General features: G+C 40.9%; 1 protein-coding gene across 1 annotated transcript in view; it reads left to right on the forward strand.

Annotated features, from left to right (window-relative positions):
* The window catches only part of ZNF488 (zinc finger protein 488), an 8581-nt gene extending 4491 nt beyond the window's left edge, over positions 1 to 4090 (forward strand). Inside the window, exons 2-3 of the mRNA XM_009277733.1 lie at positions 496 to 724; positions 2678 to 4090. Of these exons, the coding sequence (XP_009276008.1) occupies positions 496 to 724; positions 2678 to 3846 (1398 nt within the window). The 3' untranslated portion in view covers positions 3847 to 4090. The remainder of the gene's footprint in view (positions 1 to 495; positions 725 to 2677) is intronic.
* Positions 4091 to 10939: the final 6849 nt, after the last annotated feature.

Below are 10939 nucleotides of genomic sequence, written 5' to 3' on the forward strand. Positions count from 1 at the left end.
CCCCCCCCCCCCCCCCCCCAGGCCACAGCACTCGCACCTCTCCTGGCTCATATCACATTTTCCCATGGGATTGAGACCCCTACTTACAGAGGAGCGCTCCTTCTGAACCTCTGTGATCCACACCTGGCACAGTCCTATGGGACAACCTGCATTGGACAGAGGACATCATCCTTGCCATGATGTCTAGATGGCTAGAGATTGACCAATGTACCATTGTACCAGTCCTGGCATTGCCATGAGAGGTTACATGTGAACATCGGTGTCTCCTTCTCCCTTCCATGCAGCTGTATTCCCAGACCTCTCAGCACTCACACCGGGGAAGCCTTCTCGCTGTGATGACTTTGGATTTGGTGACACTGGTGTATGAAATGGGCTCACAGCTTTGGCATACTGGGTCTGTGTGAGACAGAAAACAGGCTTTGTTCTTGAATTTGATGGAAATCTATTTTGGGTCCCAAGACCTAAAACTTCCCTTTTTTGTGTCCTGTCTCACAGGTAGACGTTACGTCTGTGCACAGTCCCACAGGACTGCCTTGGATGAGACTTGTACAAGCAGCTGCAAATAGCAAGGAGCAGAACTTGGAAGCTTACTTAGAAAACAGTCAATTATATTATCGCTCTACCAGGAAAATCAACAAAAATGAGGAGCTGCTTGTCTGGTATGATGAGGAGCTTTCCAGCCTCTTGGGTTTCAATGAGATAAAAGCTCAGAGTCCCCAGAATGGTAAGTACCAAATTGTTGAGTGCAGGGGTCACTGAGGACTGAAGTGAGTCTGCAACTTCCTTAGTATGTGGTGATCTTGTAATACAGGAAATAAAACCTCTCTAAATCCTTAGCTGGTAGGCTAAAAGAAAAGACCTTCTGCTTTGGGAATTGAGCTGGAGGCATAGAGCAAGAACAAATTTACAGTTCTCAATGCCATTTTCATTGCTACTTTCCAGCAGAGGATGGTGCACTAGGGATTAATGCTGAAATTTTTGAGCTGTGTAATGGATGTCTATGGACCTGACTACCTTGGAATCCTAAAAGCCTAAAATATCAATTGGAAATACGTCTTTTTAGCTCATTGAGGAATCAGGTATAGGCTAGTGTTCAGCTTTAATCTTGTAAATGAGCAGGGCTGTAAAAAATACGTAACAACCCAAACAGTACTGCGTACAGCACAATCTGCCTATTTAGCTTGGGACACAGTGGGAGCAAGGAAAAGGGCATGATTTTCATTCTGAGATATTGCTAGGAATTTATTGCTCTAAAAGAAATTGAGTTGGCAATTGTTGAAAAAATAAAAATCGAGATTATGGAGAGACCAAGCAAATCACTGTCAAGTCCATGCCAAGGTTGACTCCAGCTGTCATTTGCTCCAAACTTTGATCTAGTTAGACTGGAACAAAACCCTTTCTACATTCCCTTTGGTTGATTTAAACACAGCTGATATAACTTGGTTAGTAAAGGTGTAGGTTGGTAAAGGTAGGAGTTGGTAAATTTATATGATAATGTACTTGCCTGTAAATTAATATTAAATTAATATAGACGCAATCATAGCAGGAACCCACTAACTTGTGTTAACTGATTTCAGTGTATTCTGTTAGCTTCTGTGTAGACACACACTGTCAGCCCTATGAATTTACCAGGCCAAAGTGTTATCTACACAAGAAACACTATATCTAGACTCAAGACTTTAAACTAGCAGGAATAATGTTCTACCCAAATCAGCAGCCTTATTTTCTTATAAAAAGTTCAGTTTCTGTAGTTTGGGAAGTGATCTAAGCTGTGCTGAACCTACAAATTAGGGATTTGTAGTTCTACCCAACCAATGTATGAACTTTCCTATGTATCCCAGGCCTCGTGCTGTCTGGCATCATTTGCATTTAAAAACTGCTGTGTGTTGTGAAATAACATAGCATGGATACTGTTTACAAAGGTTAAGATGTGCCATACGTGTCTTGGTCACTGAATTATGTACCGTCTGTTCATGGGCAATCAATCACCCCAATGAACCAGAGATGCAGTACATCCGAAGGCCAGAAGGAAACAGTGTCATGCCAATGCATGTTCCCCATTCCCCAGTGCCTGCTCGTCACTGGCATTGTTTCACTTTGAACGTTATTTTCTGTGCCACAGGCACCTGTGCCTTGAGGCATACAGCAGTTTGCCAAATGAGCATGAGTAAGGGCTTCAGGCATTATCATCAGATGATTTGTGAAAAGTATTAAACTTCTAGAGTATCCTATGCAGAAAATAGAGGCTCATGCCATAGTCTTTGAGTCCAGGTCTAAACCACATTATTACTTGGGTATATAGAATTTAACATTCAGCCTATATTAAAGCCAGTGACTTAGGAAATGTAGACCCAAATCTGGGTTCAGACTTCAAATTGCCATAAAGTCCATGTGGTTTTATCTAGACCATTGTGTACTGGCCATTTTATGTCACACAAACTTGGCTTGAGAGTCTAAATGAAAGCATTTCTGCAAGTAGCACATGGAGGCAAATATGGGTGAACCATTTTCCGTAGAAGCAAGGGGCCTGATTCTGCACTGGCATTGGCTTTACCATGTGTAATCTTGTATGACACAAGAAATGTTTCTGGGTTTGTTGTTTGTGGCAATGACAGGGTCAGGATCTGCCCATGATTCTAACTTTGCAAAACTCATCATCTGTTGTCTGTTTCTGCAGAATTGAGATGTCAAGAATGTGACCGAGTCTTTAAATGCGAGCATTCCTATCTCTCCCATGTCCGCTTCCTATGTGTCCCAGAGAAGAGCGCCCTGCTATGGAGAAACTTCCAGAACCCTAAGACTGAAAAAAGCAACTTAGCTGAGCAGGCCACAAATTTCCACAGTTTGGCAAGGGATCTAGAGGTCAAAATGGCAGCTTGTAAAGATGATGCCCATGGTCTCACAGGAGAAAAGACAGCAAAATCTGAAGAGGCTGAGAACAACAGGAGCAGGAAAACAGTGTTGTTGGAGAAAACCAATAATCTGAGTGAGGAACAGAACTGTGGGGGCAAGGAGGAGGTTGGGGGAGAGCATGCATTGGCTGGTTCTTTCTGGAAGCTTAGTTCAGGGAGGCAGTCAGCTAGGAAGGATGCTTTAGAGCAGAAGCAGAGCGCTTTCACTGAGGTCAGGAGGATGAAGGAGAAGCTGAGGAATGAGAGACCGAAGGAGCCAGAACAAGAGGATGGCACAGTCCCACTTGGTAAAGAGCAGGTATCAAAGGAAGTGTTGCTGAACTCCTCCGGTAGTGCATTCTCCTTTGTGTGGCCCACCAGAGCCCGAGGAGAACAGAAGAGTGCTTTCAGCAAACCCAGTAAGTGTCTAACAGAAAGAGCTGCAATAAATTCTTCTCATCCCATAAGTGAGTCACCAAAGAGCCTGGGGGAGCTGTCTGGCTTCATTGCCACCAGAGACATCATGTGCTGCAGCACTCTTCTCAATTCCAAGTTCTTTGTCAGTGATTTGTGTAATGCTCAGATGCTGCAGACAAGCATCGCTCGGAGCAATGTTTTCCCATATACCTCAGAACCGTGGCCCAAACAAGCAGGAGGACAGTTACAAAACACAACCACCACGTCTTCTTCGTCCTCCTCCTCTTCCTTGACTCTTCTTCCCCCCACCTTCACGTCCTTTGGAGTGGCTGCCCAGAACTGGTGTGCTAAATGCAACCTGTCCTTTCGCATGACATCCGATTTAGTCTTCCACATGCGGTCACATCACAAAAAAGAATACTCCTCAACTGAATCCCAGTGCAAGAGGAGACGAGAGGAGAAGCTAACGTGTCCCATTTGTCATGAGTACTTCCGAGAACGCCATCATTTATCCCGGCACATGACTTCTCATAATTAGAGCTGTGCAGACAGATCTCACCAAGGGACTGGGCAGGTTGGGTAAAGAAGGGGAACATAGTTCACTTGTATCCATTTCTTTTTGAGTTTACATTAATTTCTGACAGGAAATCACTGTTTACAATAATTTATAATAGATGCTTTGCAAAAAAATATAAAATGTTTACAAGAGTCTGAGTTGGTTGTAAGTTTTGAAAACTCAACCTAGCCCTTGTCAATCTATTTTTGAGGAAATAAAATAGTGAAATGAATGCACATGCAGTATTAATTTGCAAAGAATTGGGAACAAAATTATTGTTTTGCAGAGTTTTCTTTGCTTGTATTTGATTTGCTGGTGTCTGTGCAGTACAATGTAAATACAGAAGTAACAACCACCCCAGTGAATGAGGAATCTTTAAGCACTAAAAAAATCAGAGCTTATATGCTAAAAGAAAATAAGTTACTGTTTCTAGCAGCTTTGGTGGACTCTTACTCCATTATGTTAGCTGAATCAGCTCTCTTACCAGATTTGTGAGTCTGAGTAAAAAACTTGTATCTCACTGTCTCCTTGGCTTTGAAAGGGACTTGAAGTTACGACTCTGTCTGAAATCTGTGATCGTCAACAACTGACCAATAGACTGCCAAAGAGGATGTGATTTGTAAATCAGTATGTCTGAGTTCTGTTCTAGGCTCTGCCAATTTTGAAGTATCTTTTACAAAGTCAAATCAACCTGGATCTGTATCAAAATGTGACCTGTTGTCAACGTCATTGTGTAGACAGGGAGCACAAATTCTGCCCTGATGCGTGCTTTAGTAGGCGTACAGATCTGATGGGGGTAGAGTTTGGCCTGTAGTTTTCAGGTTTTGGATATACTAAAAAAAACAACTAGGGTATTTGAGTTACTATTAGCTACTGATAGATAGAATCTGCACACTTTAATTGTGGATGATATGCTCTGTTCTGCTAACAGCTAGAAGAGGAATGTCCTTCACAAAATGACACGGGCGTACATGAATTGCATTGCATTAGACCAGCTTGTTTATCCTCTGGTTTCTGCATGGGCCAATTCCAGCTTTTTTGTTAAAGAAGGTGCCAAATTCTCTCTATAGCCTGTCCATATGAGACATTTTCCTCTTGCCTACTTTGGTTTGAGCTCTGCTTAGTCTCAGAAGGAGATGAGTTTATACTGCTCTGGGTGTGTGTCAGGGAAGCAAGAATCCTGTCCGTTGTTACTACAGCTCATCTAATCAGCCTTTCATTACTCTTTTAATCCATTAAGGGCTTGCTCTTGATAGCTTATGACAACATATTCTTCAAGCGAGCATTTCTCTCTCTCTTGTATAGTATTTTTTCAGGTTGTCTGATGTTTTTGTGGCCTGTCTCTGAGCCTCATCTGCTACGATTCCCTTTCAGATAGAGAATGATCAGAAACCGCTCATTTCCCAGCTAAGAGTAAAGGACATTGCAATATGCTCCTTATTATTTTCCACCATACTGATGACATAGTCCGCTGTTTGTCTGCTGCACACTGGACAGAAGTTTTCTTTGAGTTCACATGATGCCTGGGCTGATAATGCAAGTATCAGCAAGTAAACACATCTGAGTGATAAAAGACAGCCTGAGAGTCTTAGCCTGTCAGTTGGGATCAACATATTATACTCATTGTCATCTCTTGGGAGATTTCTGTAAGTCAGGAGACTGTATTCTTCCCAATATATTGCTGTTGAATATTAATACGTGGCTGTTTCCTATTAGCATAGACATTTGACTTATTGCAGGCCAACCACTGGCTGTGGACCCCAGCTTTATTTTCCCAACATAAAGTGATTAAACTGTTACATTATGCCTTTGAGTTCAGAAGACATAAATTGAGACTGGAGGTCTGGTTGGATTGTAACACAGCTTTCCAAGGTCAGTGGTGGAAGCTCTTTCACTGGAGTCATTAAAAACTGAAATGAACAAAAGCTTTGAAACATGGAGCACAGGGAACAACCTTGCATTGAGTAGGGGATGATGTGGTTTCCTTCTAATCTTTCCATCTCTATTTTGTGTCCAATAACATTTACTGTGTAAGGAATATATTTATGGCAAGGTTTAATGGGCCAAATTTCACTCCATCTGGTTTTATCTGGGTGCCAGCCAGTTTACTGTAAAGTCAGTGTCCATAAAGTGTAATGAAGGACTCCATGGTGTAACTGCATTCATATGTGGTTAGGGTTATAGTTCCCATTAGTACTTTAGGCCAGATTGTGATCTCATTTATTCCAGTGCAAATCCAGAATAATTCCATGTTACTACTCCTGATTTACATCAATTACTTTAAGATCAGCCTGGCCCAGTATAAATAAGCTTAAAGATTTTTTGGTACCATTGCTGCAAAATGTTCTGTTCTGTACTTGCTGAAAGATGCCATGTTTTCTTAACAGTTTTGTGGTTAGAAACCTAGCTTCAGATTTCTTCTGGAAAAAGACAAGACCAGCTGTGTAATGCTCCCCAGTATTATGCTGGCACATCGCTTCAACATTACCCTGCTCCAAGGGCCTGTTTTTCCAGTGCGCTACACCTGGCCTATCATTTAGATCAGAATGAAGCAGCACCAAATCTAACCAGTTACATGTTTTCACTGATTTTGTGTTGATGTAAGTGATCTTGAGAAAGTGTGGAAAATCAGCCACTGATAAACAGCTGCTGAATCTCAAAACCTCTTCCAATGGTGTGTTATATCTACATCCTTACGAGGTCTCAGCAGTAATCAAACTTCCTCGCTCTGCTTATGGTATGAGGCTTAAGCAAGCAGCAAGGCTACAGGGAGAGATAGCTTTCCTTTATGTCATGAAGTTGTTTTCTTTGCGGGGGGGGAGGTAAGAACACTTACCCAGTTTCTTTGTGGGCTTATCTCAGCCACAGCAATTTACATACTGTGATGACAAGCAATGTATAAATGCCTTCTGTGCACAGAAAGGCAAGAGAACCAGTTACGAAAAGTGGCAGAGCTGATTCAAAATGCAAAAATGAAGAGGAGAGGTTTTTAATCAGCTTTATTTATGGTATTGTCCTCACCTCCTCCAGCTGCAGGGGCAGCGCAGTTTGGTCCTAGCATGTAAAGATTGGGGATTTTCCTCTTGCAACGTGGAAATCACACTGCAGGCAAATGTGTACAATACTGCCCTTGCTCCTTTGTGCCACTGGCATAAAAATTGAGTGAACAAATTGCTTGTTACACTCGACTAAAGTGTTTTGTGAACTAGGACTTGTTTACACACACACAACTGACCAATATGACATCTTGTTGCCTGCTACACCTGTGCTGACATCAGAGCAAAACAGCATAGATGCCGACAGAACCAGAACTAGATTCCCCACGTGTAAAACGAGCTCTTGTGTAAAGCCCCTTGTGCAGGCAGAGGGAATGCCTTTTATGTGTCTCAAGTTTAACTGAGTGTCTCATCTAAGGTGGGTTACATAAACCAGGGGGCTTATCCAAAATTTTTGCAGATTGTATTTCTTTAAACGAAAATATTCGTATTAAAGCTGAATGAACCAAATATTGCACAGGCAGAAGGAAGCCTAACGAGACAAAGAAAAACAAACTTCCTATAATTGAGTCATGCTGGAAGCTTTTTTCCCCTTATGTCTAGAAGTCTGAACGTTTGAATTGGTGCAGATGAAAGGAAATCCTCCTGGAGGAAATGCACTCCACTAGAGCAGGGGGTTCGTGAAGAAGTGAAGGGACGTAAGGAATTCATGAAGGACTGCATTCCGTCCCAGTGCAATACTGTGGTTTTACAACAGGGATCTATGTCTTTTCTACAAGTAGAAATGCTTGGAAGAAAAAAAAAAATAGGATTTTGGTTTTTAAAACACAAGGAGACAATTTGAAATCAGCTGACTGGTTTTTTTCCTGTCTTTGCTAGCAACTGCCTGTGTCATTTTGATCAAACCACTGTTTCTCACAACATCTGTTTCTGGATCAGTGAAAAGGGATGTAACACAATGCTGTCAAGCTTAGCTGTGCAGGCTGTGTTTCTGCAGTGGGTTCTAAGTTTACTGACAGGGAATGCCAGGTTAGGATACTTGTTCACTCAATGATCCCTCAACTTTTTCCAATGAAGATGTGTTTCTCCATCGAAACGGCACTCATATGCTTTTGAAGAATATACATTTACTTGCTTTTTTGGGGGTAATTTTTCACTAATCGATGCGGTCTGTGGGCTCCCATTGGTCTACAGAGCACAGTTTGAAAATCACTGGACTGAGGCAGCTTTTGTGGTATGATCAGGGAAGACTACATTAGAATCACTCTCCGGAGAGCAAGAATGCATCATTTTGTAGCAGAAAAAATGAATAATCTGGCTGCCATTTCCTGGTCAGAGTTCTGTGAATACTAAAAGGAGAAAGATTATACTGCTAGGAGGCCTGATACACCAACTCCTTTCTTCCTGTCCTTAAAAGGAACATGATTAGGATTAAACTTTAGGAAGTTATTCTAGATGGGATGGGATGGAAATGGTGCTATAAACTGAATGAATGCCCATGTCAGCGCTGGAACCAGAAGAGGGAAGGGTAGCAGTTTCAGCATGTTTCCTGTTGTGTTGTGGAAGGCCACTTCTGAAATTGCTTGTCCCTCCCTAAGAAAACTTCTGTCTAACTTTCTCATTTAAACCACAAACCATGGACTTTCCATAACTAATTTTCATTTATAGTTTTGTGATGTTCAAACCTTTCAATGCAGTGTAATTTTCTATACAATTACTGTTTGTGATTTTGTGAGGTCTGTTGATCACACTGTGCTGTGGTCACGGTTTGGTTTGAGCTTACAGTTTTAGTGGTCACTAGAAACATTAAAAATGCCAGGTGGAGCCAAACCTGGGGGACATACATACAAAGTGGGACATACAGCTCAGGATCTATGTCTTCCTTGGCACCGTTGAAGAAGGTGGAAGATCCATGCAGAAAGCAGCTGTGGGAAAAAAAGAAAGTTCTTGACTGCATAGAAGATACAGATCTGCTTTAGTTCTGAAAGTCCAAGTTTAGGTTTCAGGGAAAGTTCTGTTACCTATCCAGATGTTACCTATTCCAGATGTTCTAGAAGTGTTTGGTACCTCTAAACAGTACAGTCTCACTAGGTTCAATGCCACTTGCCTCAGTGAGTCCTGCAGGCTCTGCCTTCCCATGTATTTCCTTTTTGACAGTTCTGAATTTACCTCCTTTCAACTTCACTGTATTAAAGTCAGATAGGATAGGATACAATTCATCTATCCTGCTTGTTATCTCTCCACTCTGAGATAAGAAAGCCGGTCTTTTCAGCGTCTTCAAACAAGATGTTTCCTGTGATCCTACCTTGAGCAAAAAATACAATCATCTAGCACAATTTACACTACACTGTGTCCAGGTTCTAAACTCATTGAGATGGGAATAAATATGACATAGCAGTTTGTGAAGACAGGAAAAAATTGGTTTTTAACACACTGGCCTTTGTTAAGCCTGATAGTTTCAATGCCAATTGGCCAGCAGATGACCTATGATATAGTAAATAAAATTTTGTCAATTAATAAAATTTGTCAAGGTTGCACATTAATTTTCCAGTGAAATCGATCATTTCAGTGAACTAACAGCACTGTTGATTTCAGATGGACTCACCAGCAAATGCATCTTCATTGTTTGTTTTCCCAACTGGATTCCAGTTTCTAGACATATTTATTATTCATAAGTACGTACCATATTACTATGGGAAGAAATAATTTGTAATTTGTGTCCATATGGTATGGCTTTTGGTCCTTGAATGGATGGCTAAAGTTTTTAAATGTTGGGTTTAACAACTACTATTGTTTGTACATGACAGCACAACTGATTGTGTTTAGGAAAACAAAGCAGTATATCCGGATGACTTAGATATTAAAGAGGCTTAAAAGACATTAGAAGAAATACATTATTGTTGTTTACTCATTCATTGACTACTCCAGTCTTTTCCATATTAAGAATCTTTAATATTCTTCATACGTATATTACTTTACACAAAATTCTGTATGAGTTTTAATTCATTTGAATGTTTTCCACAACACTGAGAAGTTCAACAACTAGCTAGTGCATAAAAATCAGAACACGAAAATGACTCAAAAGAGTCCAAGTTAGCAATCTCACTGAGTGTAGTTGGTAAGACAAACAAGTAGTAAAAAAGATGGAAAGTCTATTTGGTTGTTAAAATGATTTTCCTGTAAATAGTGAAAGAGATTCTCTGCAGTCAGATGTTTAAACACAATTTATAAAAAAACTGGCAGTAACTTACAAATGAGCAAGCATACAGCAATGCGTAACTACTACAGACTTTGACTAAATTTTGGGGGACCATTTTCCTAACTTAATTACCTTACAGCTGGCATTTTGTAGAGATGAGAAATGTTGAGATCTAGATTAGAGTTACATGTCTTTCTAAATAATTACAAAGACAGATGGTTAGATAAGAATTGTAAGAAAGACAACGAATGCTGTGCATTGATTAAGCTCATGTCAATAACTCCGTTAGTTGCCCTGGAATACACCATTACTTAATAAGTAGCTTGTTAGCAGGGTGCAAAGGATATTTCTCTGCTTCTTGTCTTTGGGGCAGGACACACAGCAATCTGTTTTTAGCCTTAAGTAAAAACATATGATTCTTTTCCCTGAGTCTGCTGATTTGAGCACTGGGTGAGTCAACGTACTGCCTTTCTCCTGCTCATTCCCATCCCTCTGCCAGACACTAGGGGAGAAGCAGGCATGTACCTAAGAAATACCAAGAGTCTGGGCAACCCTGATAGACTGGGAATGGTTATTTTTGCTACATCTAAATGATGAAATGGAGAAGAGCCTTAACTTAGCTCTTGCAGTTTGGAAAACAGACTCTCCCCACTGCTGTTAATTCTTCTTTAAGATGTATAAATAGGAACGTACACAATTTCCAAAGGAGCAGAGGTGCCTTTTCTATCTTTGCTTAAATGCTTTGAAGCAGTTCACATGCCTTCAATACTGACAGCTAGGATTTTCTAAGGGACCGAAGGAAATCTGTGATTTGGAGCTAAATCTTAAAAAACAGACACTGCAACAACTAACATTTACATTTGACCACAGGAGAGGAATC

This window comes from Aptenodytes forsteri, unplaced genomic scaffold (genome assembly GCF_000699145.1).
Source record: "Aptenodytes forsteri isolate BGI_AS27 unplaced genomic scaffold, ASM69914v1 Scaffold15, whole genome shotgun sequence".
Taxonomy (NCBI): domain Eukaryota; kingdom Metazoa; phylum Chordata; class Aves; order Sphenisciformes; family Spheniscidae; genus Aptenodytes; species Aptenodytes forsteri.